At 28.2% G+C, this 16791-nt stretch overlaps 3 protein-coding genes and 1 pseudogene across 4 annotated transcripts; 2 read left to right on the forward strand and 2 right to left on the reverse strand.

Moving 5' to 3' along the window:
• Window positions 1-397: 397 nt before the first annotated feature.
• MKS88_004193 (uncharacterized protein) lies at window positions 398-3686 on the forward strand (the record flags this gene model as incomplete). The annotated part of the gene is made up of 4 exons (XM_067217348.1): window positions 398-437; window positions 573-636; window positions 805-1008; window positions 1409-3686. 4 exons carry the CDS (start codon window positions 398-400, stop codon window positions 3684-3686), a joined length of 2586 nt encoding a protein of 861 aa, XP_067071786.1.
• A 906-nt stretch (window positions 3687-4592) lies between these two features.
• Window positions 4593-6818, reverse strand: MKS88_004194 (uncharacterized protein; the record flags this gene model as incomplete). Its single annotated transcript, XM_067217349.1, has 1 exon — window positions 4593-6818. The coding sequence occupies one exon, from the start codon at window positions 6816-6818 to the stop codon at window positions 4593-4595; it is 2226 nt and encodes a 741-aa protein (XP_067071787.1).
• Window positions 6819-8506: 1688 nt separating this feature from the next.
• On the forward strand, window positions 8507-11567 carry MKS88_004195 (annotated as a pseudogene). Its single transcript has 6 exons — window positions 8507-9155; window positions 9483-9616; window positions 10350-10463; window positions 10653-10734; window positions 10985-11167; window positions 11332-11564. Coding segments are annotated over exons 1-6 (1395 nt in total).
• Window positions 11568-12600: 1033 nt separating this feature from the next.
• MKS88_004196 (elongation factor 1-gamma) lies at window positions 12601-14298 on the reverse strand (the record flags this gene model as incomplete). The annotated part of the gene is made up of 2 exons (XM_067217351.1): window positions 12601-13836; window positions 14272-14298. The coding sequence occupies 2 exons, from the start codon at window positions 14296-14298 to the stop codon at window positions 12601-12603; spliced, it is 1263 nt and encodes a 420-aa protein (XP_067071788.1).
• Between the last annotated feature and the right edge of the window lie 2493 nt (window positions 14299-16791).

The following is a 16791-nucleotide window of genomic DNA, read 5'->3' on the forward strand; positions in this document are numbered from 1 at the left end:
AGTACACGTAGGTAAATACATACGTACATACGTGTTATAATGCAATTGTCCATCAAAATGAGAAAAGCGTCTTTCATTTAAAGGCATAATATTTATGTTTTCATTTTAACATTTGGCAAAAAATATACATGAAACAAAGTACGTACGTACATTATGAACATATGAGTAAATGCGTAGTAAATATGCAAATAAATGACTGGACAAATGTTCTTTTCTCTCATTTTTTTTTGCAAACGTGTGTGCATATTAGCAAAAATAATTCCGCGGTAGGGTTATTCACAACAAGGGGGCTAAAAAAAAAATAATCTGCACATGTAAGAATATTGCAACATTGAAATTATCTCAATATCGAAATATTGCAATTATTGCTGTTATTCCAATATCGTGAATGTGACAAATGTCAGAGAATACCTGGGAGAGTTGTAATGAGACAGAATGTATATTCTTTTTTTGAATTTTAGAAAAAAGTAGAATGTGTTTTAACTGCATAGTAAGGAAAATATATAGCACTGTTCTGATCTTTTTCTTATGTACAACTTTTTTTGAGTCTGCTTGTTACTGTTACACAATAGGTGGAAGGACTTACAGGTATAAAAATAAAGCAATTCTGCTTTGCACGATTAGGAATGTACGCGGGTATATATATACATATATATGTATGTATATGTATATGTATATGTATGTGCATATACATATGTATATTTATGTGTACGTGTGTATGTGTCCCGACTCTGGTAGAGCTACCTAGTCTTAGCATATTTCCTAAACGATTTACACACATGCGAAAATTCTTAATCCCTGCAGATTAACCCCCATTAAGATAAACACAAGACAGAAGGATGTTATCAATTTTATTAAAAATGATTCATGTGGAGTAATAAAGAGTAAAAGTATAAAAAAAAAAAAAAAGGGAAATGATTTTTCTATTAATTCAATAAATATACCAAATTCTTCGGAGTTTCACATTCCTCAAGAGTATCTAGATTATAACATCCCAGAGGAACCAATGTAAGCATATATGAAATGAGAAGTATAGCTAGCCAAATATTTATTTTTTTGTTTTTTTTATATTTTTTCCTTTCTCCACTTATCGTTGGGGAGAAATTAGCAAGCATAAGAATAGACATATATATCTATCTATGATTGTTTTATGTTCATTCCACTGTATTTTTCCTTTTTTTGCTGTATCATTTGCACGTGTGCAATTTTGTTAGTATCACAAAAATGAAATATATATGTATATATAAACATGTATATATAAACATGTATATGTATGGGTGTACGTGTATGTTTATGTGTATGTGTATATGTATGTATATGTATATGTATATGCGTATGTATAAGTTTATGTACACACATGGGCGTGGCTTGTTTGCTCCCCCCCCCTTCTCCCCAATCTCTTTTGAAGATACCCGTATATATCTGTGCCGGACAACTTATACACAAAGCAGAAAAATGAGAGTGAGAGGAAAGAGAACGACAAAGGGAAGCTAGTACAGTGGAACGGACAAAATGACCAAATGGGAAATATGTCCATTGATGAATGCAAAAAAAAAAGCAATAATGAAATAGTGAAAATTTATGGGGAATTACCTGAACCGACTTTAGAGGATTATATTGAAGATACAGAATATGAAAAGTATATCCATCCTTGTTTAATTAAAAAGATTGAAAAAGGAAGTGAATATTATATACATCATTCTATGATGAAACATATTGATGAACATGATGAACTTGCTACTGTAGACTGTTTTGATGTAAATGATTTAGAACACGATCTCACTGAGTACGATTCTGCTTTTAGTGGAATAGGGCCATGGCCATCCATAAATGAATTAAGAATGAATGAAAATAACTATGAATTTGATAAAACTGATCTTGAAATTGAATATAACATAACGTATAATAAGACAGGATATAGAGAATTTAAACAAAACGAACTTAAAAAAAGAATGAAAGAAAATGAAAAAAGTACTAGTAATGATAAAAATAAGGGAGAACAAAAGAGAACAGAGGTAAATATAAATATATATTCTGACATCGGAAGGGAAAAAATTAACAATGATAAATTAAGTGGGCTTGCTTCTCCTCATAGTGAGGATGAAGTACCTCCTGGTAATTCAGAATATACTTCAAATAGTATAACCAATGTAACGGTGAGTGATGTAAGAAAACTGTATTACAAAAAAGTTATTAAAAGTATTAGAGAAGCGAAAGAAGAAATAATAAAATGGGATGAGAGAAAAAAATGTTCAAGAAGCAGATGGAATTTGACAAAAGAAGAATTGAACTTACTTCCTGAACAAGTCAGAAAATTGTATTTTTATAAACACAAGCAGTATGAGGAGGAGAAGAGGGATATGATAAGAAAGATGAGTGAGGTATCAGTATCGCAAGATACACTGCGTAATGTGGACCAAGTGCCGTATGGTATCAGGACTGCTGGCTGTAATAGTGGTAGAGATCCTGTGGCGGATGGTATTGCAATGAACGATGAAGCATTAACAATGAATTTAGAGAGTAAGGGAACAAACGAAGATGATGCCTTTCAAAATAATTTTCAGAACTTCAGGTTATTAGAAGACAACATTTTATATACAAAACCGAAGTCTCCTATTGACAATATTTTATATGAGTGGGATGACTCACTTCAATGTACATGGAGGAAAAGAGCTGAAGAAGTTATTAGAGATGTTATAATGTATGACTATCCATATAAGGAATTAAGAAGACCATCAAATTTAGATTTGTATGATGTTACATGGTATGCTGGTAAAGTAGAAGTATTTGTAACCATAGAAGAAGGAAAAAATTATAATATTTCATTATTCGACTTAAAACAATTAGTTAAAAAAATTGCAGAAAGATTGAAAGAATTAGAAATTGATGAAGAAATTGTTATTCTTCCCTTTTTTGAGTTAATTGTTTCATCCTTACCAAGTAAAAATATACTAGTATGTAGAAAAGACTGGAATAGAAACATAGGTAAAGATGTTGTCGTGTTTTTTAAAGATAATATATTTGAACCACTGGAAGGTATTTTGCTAGGATCGCCTAGTGTATTTCACGTTATTATTAATGTGAATGATGAAAAAATTGAAAATGTTATGGCTCACCTTATTGACAAAATTGTCCTAAAAAATACGAAAGATGAGCTAAGGGATCATATCGTTCTGAAAGCAGGTATTGGTCAGGAGGGGGGCTCGTCCGAGGACAAAGGGAGTGCACTAAGTGCAACGGAAGGTTCATTAGTAAACGGAGAAGAGGAGGAAGAGGAAGGAAAGCAGGGTGACGAAACGAAAAAGAAGCAGAGGGAAAAGGAGAACTATATGCACAGGAATGTAAAAAAGGATATAACAAAAATGAGGGATCAGAGAAGTGAAAGAAGCACAAAATTTGCTAAACAGGACTATGATGAAGACGATGACGATAACGAAGACAAGATAAGGGGAATTCAGTTCGATGACCTGAAAAAACTGAAGGATATCAACAAATCCTATAAGGAAAAAAATATTGATATTATTAAAAATATTAACAAGATAGACGATGAAAATAATAGCAGCATGATCAACTCTCCTTTCGATGAAGATGAGGAGGAAGAAGATGAATATGAGGAGGATGAAGAATATGACAATGAAATAGAATCGGACAATGGAGAATATGATGACTACATGCCGGACGAATGAGCTATTTCGAATTGGAAAAAAAGGAGTACCCCGTGTACTAATTTTTATCATACCCAAGGAGTGTTAACTTGGGCGTGTGGGTAAGTTGGTTATGTATATATTTACATTATAACATCTTCAACTTGCTGCATAATTGACCGCGTGTTATAACTGGTTTATCATTGTCGTAAAGTGCCATTGTAGACACGTTCACCTCTTGCGTTTTTTCCTGCACCGCACTCTTTTTATCACATTTTTTCAGTTTTTATCACTTTTTATTACTTTTTATCACTTTTTATTACTTTTTATCACTTTTTATTACTTTTCATTACTTTTTATCACCTTTTATTACTTTTTATCACATTTTTTCACTTTTCAAATATTTTCACTTTTCACTTTTTTTCACTTTTTTAAAAAATTTTATGTCGTAATAACAAAGAAAAAAAAAATAAATAAATAAAAATATATATATATATATATATATATATATATATGTATGTATATAAAGATATAGATATATATGTATATAAAGATATAGATATAGATAGATATAAATTAAAGTGATACAATAAAATGCAAAATAAGATGACTACATAAAACCGGCTGAACAAAACAAAATAACAAGGCAACAATACATTTCATGCGCAAAACCAAATTAACTGCAAGAGTTTCACACAAATATATAATGAGTAAAAATATACACGCTTTGTAAGTTTTACTGACTTCAAAATTTTGACCTTATGCAAAAAAAATAAAAAAAAATGTTACACATATATATGTGGTAATTTATTTACAGATAGTGGGAAAAGCTATTACGCAAAAGTGTTTTCAGAAGGATAACCCTTAATACAATATTTCCATTTTGTTAACGCGTTCTGCTATTTTTTGCTGCTATAATTTTTTCCTTTTTATGCACGCTTGCTTACGTTACTGCTTCATCTGGGGGGTGTAAATGAAAGCCGGTTTGACATTCTTCAGAACTGTGTCTAATGTGTGAAGAAACATGGACGCATTCTTGTCCTGAGTAAAGGTCTTCAAATGTTTAAAATACTCAGTTTGTAAAAAAGAAAAGTATTTAATATGATGAAAATAATATGCAAAGAATTGATTATAATAAGTGTTAATACTGTTTTTCGATATTACTTCATTTGTGAAATTATATGTTAGCAAATTTCGTAAAAAGACTAACTGCTCAAATGAATTTAAATTAAATATTTCAAAATTTTTATAAACTAATATGTAGTATATATTATTATAATAAATCATATCTTCATATTCCCAATGATCTATATATATATTCATTATTTTTTTATTTTCTATTAATGAGATTAATTCATTCCTTTTATCAAAAATGTGTCTTATTTCATCTTTAATAATTTTCCAGATTTTATTTTTTTCAATTACCTCATTTTTTATTATATGACTAATATTTATTTCTGGGATAATATTTAAATCATTTTTTAATAAATATATATTATTTTCACTTAATGACAATGCATCATTTTTTATCCTACTCACCGCTTCACCTTCATCAAAAAAACACAAAGTCGTTACACTGTTTGATATGGTATCCGGACTTTCCTCCTCCTTCATATGTAACATGTCCGAGTACATGAAGGCGTCTAACGAGTACTCACAATGGGCGATGCATCGAACGCCGCTATATTTGCTATCACTATTGGTCGTTCTAATAGCAGTGGTATTAGTATCCGTAGAACTCGTAATAGTCGTGCCTGTGGCAACCCTTCTGGATGATGCTCCCTTGCAGTCCATACCTCGACCCGCTCGCACATTTTCCTCAACATCCACCACGTAATGGGGATACACGGAAAACGAGAAAATTTTCGAAAGGATGGTGTAAATAGATAAAGGGAGTGCAGAAACGCACAACCATTTGGTTTCGTTTATTTTTTCATTTCTGTGATAATAATTTTTTATTAAAGTGTTCATTTCGTTTTGCAATTCTAAAACAATTTCACTATATGTGGTTACATTATAAAAAACGAATATAACATTTTTATATATTTTTTTATATTCGTTTAAATTATATAAGGACAAAATAGGGGAAACGTAAATTGAAACTTTGGAAGAGTCCTTTGCCGTTGAATTTATTAATATTATATCATTTGGGATTTTTACATTTTCGTATATATAATTTTTTGAGTATAATTTTTCCATCTCTTCCATTTTTTCCTCCTCCTCCTCCTCCTCTTTTTTATATAACCAATTTTTTTTTTTTTCACATGACCAGTTGTGCGTATTTCTGAACCGTTCATACAAATTTTGAAAAAGGTTAACAATTTCTGATTTACAGCTATTTGCGCAAATGATAAAAAAATTTTCATCTTTTTTAATTAAGTTAACTAACAAATTTTCATAAATAATTGAGTTTAGCACACTTTGTTTCCCTTGATTTTTACCTCCTATTACACACACTTTTTGTCCATAATTTATTTTATTGAAAATATCGTTAAGGAAAAGGCTACTATATAATTGTTTTTTTATGGCTCTTTTGCTGTATATTTCTTTGCTGTTTTGACTAAACAAATTTATATTTATATTAGAATTTAATTCTAAGTTTAAATATGAGTTTACGCTTTTATTTTTTTTAAAAAAAATATAATTTAAATACTCCAACGGGGAAAATACATTTTTTTTTTCTTCTACATTAGCCGACATTTGTTCACTCGTCTTTTTTTTTCCATTCTTTTGATCCTTATTTTTCAATTTTTTTTCCTCACTCATTTCAAAACTCTTTTCATTTATTTTACCAAATACAATGCTGTTTCTATTTATTTGTAAAACTATGCCATACGAATGAGCGTCTAACTTAATAATATCTCCTATTTTTTTGCACTCACTTCTTTCCTCATCCACTATTATTAGTAGCTCTTCATTCTTACACCCATTGTTAGTTACCTTCAAAATTGGATATTCTTTGAATATATTTTTTAATTCTTCATCAAACAGATTTGCCTTCCTACTTTTTTTAAAATTGTTCTTTTCGATGCATGTTGTAATATGCCTCTTTTTATTATCATAGTGGCAGTACTTTAAATTGCTCTTACTCACTGCTGTTAAATTAAGATAGTTTTTTTTTAAAATATACAAGTAAGGATGAAATAAATTAATTTTCTTTGAAAAAGGTGCCATTCTCACTAATTTACAAGTGATAAGCATTTTTATAAAGAATTACAACATGATGCATAAGAGTTACGTAGATATATTTCGTATATTTCTATCAAAAAAAATAGAGAAAAAATTTGTAAATTATATACATGATATATGGAACACGAGGAATAAAAAAAAGATGAAAAAAAAAAAAAAAAAAAGAAGAAGAGTACAATTTTATTGTATACTCCAATTTTGTAAAATATGTTATAATATACCATCGAGCAGGGGAAAAAAAAAAAAAAATACTAGATCCTTAACATGCTTAAAATTAAGCACAAATACATGCACTTGAAAATATAAACCGGTCCAATACTACATTATATTCTCTTTATTGTGCAACTATATCATACATTTTCTTGACCACACCATGATGTCGTCATCTACACGCTGTTGTTTCGCCATTTTTTCTCTTAACCAGTTCATTGTTTCATTTTGTTTCTACCATATAAAAACCTAATTGAAAAATGAAAAGAGTAAATAAAATTCGATATACACAAAAAAATGTTCAAGGTTACGTCAATATGCTTAAGAAAAATTAAGGAAATTCTCTCTTTATACATGCAAGTCAGAAAAAGGGGCAAAAACATTTTTTTTCTTTTTTTTTTTTCTTTTTTTTTTTTTTCTTATGCCTTTATATATGATGCTCACATTTTGATGCAAGCCACTGTGAGTTTTTTTCTAATTTTACTGAATTTAACAATTTAGCGTAAAAAAGAGGAAATGGAATGAACGGAAAAAATGCACAAAGCGTATCCCTCTTGTGTGTAGCAGAATTAAAAGAGCAGGAGGACCACAAATAGGGAAAACTACTGTCGTGATGAGTCCTCTTCATCAGATGGGATAATCTCTTTCATTTTGTTTCTAGACTTTTCCATCCTTTGTTATAATAATTGAAAATAGAATAAAAAAAAAAAAAGAAAGAAAATGAAAAAAAGAGAGAAAAAAAAGAGAAATAAAAAGAGAGAAAAAAAAGAGAAATAAAAAGAGAAAAAAAAAAGAGAAAAAAAAAAGAGAAAAAAAAAGACATCCACATTTTCATCTACTTTATTTTTTATTCATTATGTTATTTTATTTTTTTTTTTCTTATTGTTTCCTTATATAACGATTCGAGGAAAAGAGGAAAGAGAAGCTGAGCAGTGCAATATTCAATATCATTATTAACCTAACCTCATGATAACGATGTGTGATAGACTATGTATATATACACATATACATATGTACGTATGATGAACCGCTCTAGCGTTTGTTTATATCATTTATTGCTTGTAATCATACTATTTTTATCTTTGCTAAAATAAAAGCAGTTTCTTCTATATGAATGTTTTAGTTTTTATCTTTTCCATTTTGCATTGTCTTTAAAAGAGCAAAATATCGTATTGCCTTCATGAAAACGAAGAATAGTCAATCGTTGTTAAGAGAAGAAAGCTATTTATAAAATAAAAGAAATCTAGGAGTACTCAATATTTTGCATATTTTGAAAGAGGTGTTTACAGGGAAAAAAAGAAAAATATACCATACGATACGGTACTATACCATACCACACCATACCATAAGAAATTATGCGGTATACTATATGGTACGGTAAGATAATATATGAAGCGTATAACAATACTATTTTAATAGTAAACACACAAAGAATATGCAATTAGGATAAGGGATTTCTTAAAATGAGTTATGGGATTAGCAAACTAACATCAGTTGAGAGTGAGTACTTACAAAAGAGCGGAAAGAAAAGAAGACAGAAAACCTTAACAGATAAGGAAATTTCTTATGATTATCAAGTAAATGATACAAGAATTATAGATCAAGTAAATATATCAATTGGAGTTAACGATGCTGTAGAGAAGACATATAATAACCTTAGAGAAGAGGAGCAGAGAGAACAGTACAGGGTTGTGAAAGATTCTAATGTTGTAGAAGATTCTAATGGTATAGAAGATTCTAAAAGTGTAGAAGATTCAAAAAGTGTAGAAGATGCTAATTGTGTAAAATATTCTAATTATGTAAAAAATTCTAGTTGTACAAACGATTCTAATTGTGAAGAAGGCATAAAAGAGGAAAACTCGGAAGAGGACTACGACACATTAGAAGTTATTAGACAACTGAGTTCTATCCAAATAGAATCAGATGATGAAAATTGTAATAAGGATAAAATAGCTCATAATAAGAAAGAAAATATTAATTCCAAAAAAGAGAAAAAAGAAAAAAAAAAAAAGAAAAAAAGAAAAAAAAAGAGAGGAAAAAATAATTTGTCTCTTATTTATGACACTTCCGATGTAGAATGTGTTGAAGATGCAGTCGTATATGATGAATCGAGTAAAATATACCATTTTCATTTAATTTTAATTTATTTTATTTTATTATATTTATTTTTTTTTTTTTTCATTTATTTGGTTAGTATTTATGATATGTATATTGCTACTACTGTACGTACTTCGACACTGCTTTTTTGCTTCACCTTTAGGGGGAAGGGGGGGAGAAAAATGAATTTGTTAGTTGTGTTGTGGAGTACTCTTTTCATTTATGAAAAGAAAAAATGAGAAAAAGGATTATTTATTTTTTTTTACCATTCATAACATATATGCCATTCATACCATTTCACATCTTTCCCTTTGCATATGTTTCACGCCCCCTTTTCAAAAGAGGACACGGAATTTCCTGACCTGCAAGAATTATTTTCAGAGTATAATGAGAAATATTTTTTTAGCAAATTAAAATCAGTACAAGTGAAATGGAGCAATAAAATGAAGTTGTGCGCAGGGATATGTATATTTAAGGTATGCTACACACCCGGTTACTTGTGCATATACCCATACATTCACTTATACACATTTTACGCTCAAGTCGAATAAATGCTACCATTATTTAATTGCATTTCTGCTTCCACACAAATACTTATGTCCAATGGGTTTAATGACCTTTACTTTTATTTTATAGAAATCGGGTTACTGCTGCATTCGGTTATCACTTCCCCTTCTGAAGCTAAGAAAAATAAAGGAATACAGAGTATATACTAATTTTCACCTTACAAACCTTTTTTTTTTTCCCCTTTTACTTGTGCTATATTATGCTAATATATATATATGTATATATATATATATATATATATATATATATAATATATATATATATATACATATATATTATTTTATAGGAGACGTTACTTCATGAAATGATTCATGCGTTTTTATTTTTAACAAGACATAACTCTAGACACGATGGACATGGACCTGTAATAGTGATACATATATATTTATCTGCTTATTTATTTGTGCATATATTTATTTATTCGTATATTTATTTATGCGTATATTTATTTATGCGTATATTTATTTATGCGTATATTTACTTATGCATATATTTATTTATGAATTTATATATTTATTACCTTTATTTTTATTTTATTATTTTTTTTTTTTTTTTGTGTGTGTGGATCAAAAATTTCGCATTTTCGTTTACATTAACAATCGAAATATGCTACTACCCATTTTGTATTACGCTTAAAAAAAGGAATTTAAAAAGCACATGTACAGAATAAATAAAGCAACAGGACTATGTATTACGATTTATCATAGTTTTCATAACGAAGTCAACTTCTATAGAAATCATGTCTGGAGGTGCACGGTAAAAACAGCGGAAAAATGCACAAAAAATATACATAAAAAAAGAGAAGAAAAAAACATATAATATATAGACAAAAATGGACCAATAAACAAAATAGTAAAAGTATGATAAACAAATTATGTATTCTTAAAATTTTTTCTTTCTTTTCTTTCTTTTCTTTCTTTTCTTTTTTTTCTTTTTTGCAAAAAGGGGGTTTGCCGAACTTACCCTCCTCATTTTGGGTATGTCAAGAGATCCATGAACAGGCCCCCGGGACCAAAGGAAAAATGGTGTAAGTTAAGGCATAGGCATAAAAAAAAAAAAAAAAAAATGAAGTTGAAGCAATGGAGATGTGGTAATAGAGAGGTGGCAATATAAACGAAACAAAACAGGAAAAAAAAAAAAAAAAAAAAAAAAAAAAGTTTCATATGTTGACCTCCTCCTCACACCCAACACACACACAATTGTGCAACGAAGAAGCCATTTAGAAAACCTTAAAATGGAAATTTTAAAAATACAAACAAAATTCTTAACATGTTCAGGGAGAAGACACTCATCGTACTGTTGTGGCAATTTCGTCAAAATTAATGAAATCGAGGATGTTAAAAATAAGGAGTTAGGAGATCAGCAAAAGGGAATTCAAGTCGTTGTTCCATTCGATAATAAATTAGATAAAATAAAGGAGAAAAAAAAAAAAAAAATGGTAATACAAGCTGTAAACGTGTGTTTGTATATGTACGTATGTGCATACATATATACATCTATATATGCATAATACATACCAACATAGACACACACCTCTTGTACTCATGCACTCACACTACTTTTACTCCACTTAAATTTCAATATGACTGCTGTACTCCCTCAACCTCTACTACTCATACGAAAGAATTCTTTGAAAAAAGAGATGACAATATGGATAAGGAAGCAGTTAACGATGCCATAATTATATTAGACTCAAAAGAAAGTTTTTCAGAAAAAAGATTAGATGAAGATAATTTAGACATAATTAACATCATTAAAAACTTATTTAACGATAACCAAGATAAAATATTATCATTCCCTGATATTTCTATTGATTACCATAAAGCATTTGAAAGCAAAAAATATTTTGAAATAGACTAAGCTTAGTACAGCACGAGGTAACAATATATTACATTTCGATCTGCTTTTTTTTTTAGGCAATTTGTCAGTTCATCCTGCCTATACCCCAGTAATACTTTTTTTTTTTTTTTTTTTTTTTCTTTTTTTTTTTTAAAAAAAAAGTATTATATTTTTAAATGTACATTTTTCTCACCTAATACATTCTTATCAATTTCGTTTTATGCTTACCCGAAACGTTCCAACGTTTATGCATGTACTTATGGCCACTTACATACGTATTTATATAAATGTATACAGTACGTATTCGTGAATTTTGTTTTTCCCTGCGCGTGCAGATTTTACTGCATAGAACTGTAGCAATTTACGCGGAAGGAAAGGGGAAAAAAATAAAATAAAACATAATATTAGTAAAACATAGTATAGTATAATATAATACAATATGATAAAATATAATAGAGTTAAACATAATAACAAATTGCCAAACGGAATATTTCCGAATTTATTTTCCGCCCAACAGACGTAAATTTCAACATAACTGCGAATCATGTTGATGAATAATATGCAAAAAAAAAAAAAAAAAATCTGCAATTTTCATTTTGCATATTTAACGAAGTGTACTTATTAATAATATACACTATGAATCTAACCTCTCAGTAATTTTACGCCTTCAAAATTGTCGTTCTTTTTTCCTCTTTTTCATCCATAACTGTGTTCTTTAGTTAAGTCAGATAAAATGAAAGGAAGAAATTAGGAAAGAAAAAAGTAAATAAATGAATAATAATAAAAAAAAAAAAAAAAAAAAAAAAAGGAGGTATATATAATATACAAATTTAAATAATTCAACTATTACGAAGCACAAATCTGAATCATTCCGCTCCATCCACCAAATGCATTCTCGCATGTAAATTTTCCCATTTCGGAGCAAATTTTACTTTATTCATTTCTACGCTTCTTTATTTCACATCTTTCAATTAAAAATACTGCCTTTTCCTTCAAATGGTAGAGACTGTATCACACCAATGTACCAATGTTTTATGGCTAAAAATATGCGACATTATTTCCAAACTTTCCTGTCAACAAGGGGCCTACCTGCAATTGTCTCTTTGGAACACCAGTACTCCTCAACGATTTTCTTATCATCATTATTACTTATATCCAGTTTTTTAAAAATATGATATTCAAAAGATGGATGATCTTTCATTTCAAAAGGTATTTCTGTACCCCTGAATAACCATACACCTTCAATGTCGTAATTTTTATTTTCCCCTAACACTGATATAACAGCAAACGAATATTTTGAGAAATTATTTTCTAGTCTTTGTAAAAACCCTCCTGCCATATTACATGCAACAAAGGATATTTGACATTCATCCTCTAATTTATCATATTTCATATAATATAAACAAAAACCTTTATCATCATATGCTTTCCAAAAATATGGCATAGCATTATTAAGTAAATCTTTTTCATTACTAAATTTATATTTCCAGTCATCAAGAGAAAATGTGGAAGCAGGTAACAAATCTAAAGGATTTGTTTTTTTTTGCTTTTTTTCAGTAAGTTCATCACTTAGTAAATCACCTGCATTGTTGGTGTTATCATCATTATCACTATTATCTCCTTCCCCTTTTTTCTTTTTCTTTTTTTCATTTGTCCCTTTATCCATTCCTTTGGTACCTTTTTCTTGGGCTCCTTTTTTACCACCTTGTGGGCATGCAAACAAATATTTAAATTGTTTTTGATTAAATATAGTATCATATAGCCTATACAAATTTGTATATTTCTTAACTAAACTTTCTTCTAATTTTCCTGATTTTATAGCAAAACTAATAATAACACAAATAAAAATATCAGCAAGTGTTATGTTATTACCTACCATATATTGATTTAATAATAAATGATTATTAACACAGGTAAACGTATCTTTAATATGCTTTAACGATTTTTCATTCGATTTATTACTAATATAACAACATACTGGTATTTCTAATTCATATGTATTAAAATCTACCCACATATTTACTTCTGCTTCTTCAAATACTCCTTTTCCTAATAAATTTTGTTCTCTCCTCAAACTGCACAAATATTTACTTATAGCATTACTTTCAAATAAGCTCCCACTTGGTGTTACTAACACTGGTAACCTACCCAATGGGGAATATTTCAAAAATTCTTCACTCTTATTATCTTTTCCTATTTCGAACTGAGGTATATTCAACTTTATATTACAAAAGGAAGCTACAGCTTGCACTTTCATTGATCGTATATCATTTTTTGGACCCAGTAATTTCTGCAAGGAAAAAAAAAAAAAAAGAGAGGGAAAAAAGAAATCATAAGGAAACAACATGCAAGTACATGTGTATGCAAATGGGCATCACAAAAGCAAAAAGCAGAGTGTATGTGTAAAAGTGCGTGTCTGTGTGTGTCTCATCATTTTTTTAATTTATCATAAGCATGAGTAACTCTTTCTATGTGGCACTTTATACACACTACAAAATAATGCATCTTTTTTTTTTTTTTTTTAATTTATTTTATTTTATTGTTTTTTATTTCCCCTTTATCCTTTTTCCCTTTCCCTTTTTCTTTCAATATGATATCTTCCCTTGCGGGAAAGATACATATGCACAATTACCCAAACGCACCTCCGAATGTGAAGCACCGTAATATGCATACAATAACGTTTGTACATATGCTTACACATGAACATGCATCAACACAGATGCACAACTTCGATGTAGCTAATAGCATTCATTTCTTATGATAACATTCTTTTCCTGCTGTGCATATTGTATAAATATGGTAAATCATAAAAACAGCCGTTAAATTTATGCACACCCTAATTTATACAAATGCCTACAATAATACATTTACTGTGCATAGTGCACATAGATTAGGTACTGTGCTTTTGCCTTTATGCCTTTTATGAGTATCACATACTCTGCTTATATTTTTCGTTGCTTCATTTTTTTGTTCATACGAAATGCATATCACGCGCATTATGTCATTATACGTACTACTGCATCATACATACGACTACACTATGCATGCTACTGCATTATACATACAACTACACTGTACATACGACTACACTATGCATGCTACTGCATTATACATACAACTACACTGTACATACGACTACACTATGCATGCTACTGCATTATACATACAACTACACTGTACATACGACTACACTATGCATGCTACTGCATTATACATACAACTACACTGTACATACTACTACACTACGCAAACTATATGCATAGAGATTTTCTCTTTTTGCAATTTTTATTCTTACAAAATCCATTTTCCTTAAATATGTTTAAACGAATAATTTTACAGTTCTCGAAAATAATACAAAAATAAAAAAAACAATTACGTAAATTTCAAATAGTCGATTGGGGGCTTCAACGCTTTAATTTTTAAGAACTATTACTACTAATTTTAAGTACATATAATTATGCATAAACATAAATTTATATTTGCGCAATTACATTTATCTTTGATTAAATACATTTAAAAGCACTTAATTACATTAATAATTTATTAAATTCATTTATATTTGCATAAATATGCAACGAAATGATGAAATAAAATTATGATGAAAAAAAAAAAATAAAATAAAATAAAATAAGGTGAAATCATATCATTTATTTAAAAAACAGATTAGTAAATATATCATTGCCAACTCTTCACATACGTAAAAAAGAAAAAAATAATATAATTCTTTAAAAAACTTACACAATACTGAACAATGCGCAAAAACGAACATAAACACAGATAATTATATATGCATAATATTTATATACATATATATATATATATATGAAAATTCAGGGTCTCTGGTTTAATTTATTTTTTGTGTATTGCTTTTTTTTTTTTTTTTTTTTGTTGCTTTCTCCAGTTAATATTACGATAAAAATGATCTTAAACAAAAAAGTATATATACATAATATATATATATACGTATGTATATATATTTTTTTTTAATCTAAATTTATGTACGTGTACATATATATGCAGATAAATGTACAAACGTACGTATATAATATTTATACCTTTATAAACATCTTTATATTAGCATGATTAAAGATTGACTGTAAACGGATGATATAAAGAAAATATTAAAATTATTCTTAAAGGAACACCTGTTTGGCAAATTAAAATTTCTAAACAAAATATAAAGTGAAAACCTTTATAAATTAAATTTACGAGAGCTATATTTTTATTAATTGGAAGAGTATTCATTCAGGCGTTAAATTAAATATAAAAAGAAAAAAAAACTGTCCATATATATGTATATAAATACATACATACTTATGTATATTTATTACTACTCTATTGGTCTTTAAATATAGAAGGTTTTGTTTTCCCTGCTTTATTAATCTATTTATTAACTTAATTATTTATTAATTTGTTTATTTTTTTTTTTCTTTTTATCAGGATAAAATTATTTTTTTTCCTGACATGTTCATATTTTTTCTTTATAATATAATGTTTATAAAAGTTACGTTACACTTGTATGAAAAATTGTGTTGCTTCACTTATTCGTAACAGAGGATGGGTATATACATATATATATAAATGTATATATATGTGTATATACTAATAAAGGCATTGTTATTATGTACGTAAAATGAAATTTCGTACATTTTTGTGCATATTTTATTATATCAATGTTTTATTTTATTTTTTTGTTTATTATGCTTTTTACAAATTTATTATAATTTTGCAGATGTGTTTTTCTCGATATAGTAAATGATTCTTAGTTTGAAAAAAAATAATATGAATTATGTGTCCTGTATTCTTTTTGTATTCTTTTCTCTTTTCATCTACATATTAAATGAAGCATATATGCTTTAATGAGTATCCTTAATACGCACACATTGCATAGTAGCATAAGGTATATAATTATATATATATATATGTATGTATATATGTTTATGGAAGGACCCATTTTTGTTGTAAAAAAATTAAAATAAAACAAATTAAAAATATTGATAATACCCCGACCCTTTATAAAAAAAAATTATGCACTTGTAATGAATGAATAACGGGTACGTAAGTGGTGTACTTTTGAAAAATATTCCTAATAAAGGCTTAAAATAATTGCACGTGTACATGCCATACATACAAATGTATAAATATATATATATATATATATATATATATATATATATATATGTACACATACAAATTAAAAAAAACAAAAAATTAAGCTCCTCAGTAGTTACAATTCGGAGTTAAA

Source organism: Plasmodium brasilianum, chromosome 12 (genome assembly GCF_023973825.1).
Source record: "Plasmodium brasilianum strain Bolivian I chromosome 12, whole genome shotgun sequence".
NCBI classification, from domain to species: Eukaryota; Apicomplexa; class Aconoidasida; order Haemosporida; family Plasmodiidae; genus Plasmodium; species Plasmodium brasilianum.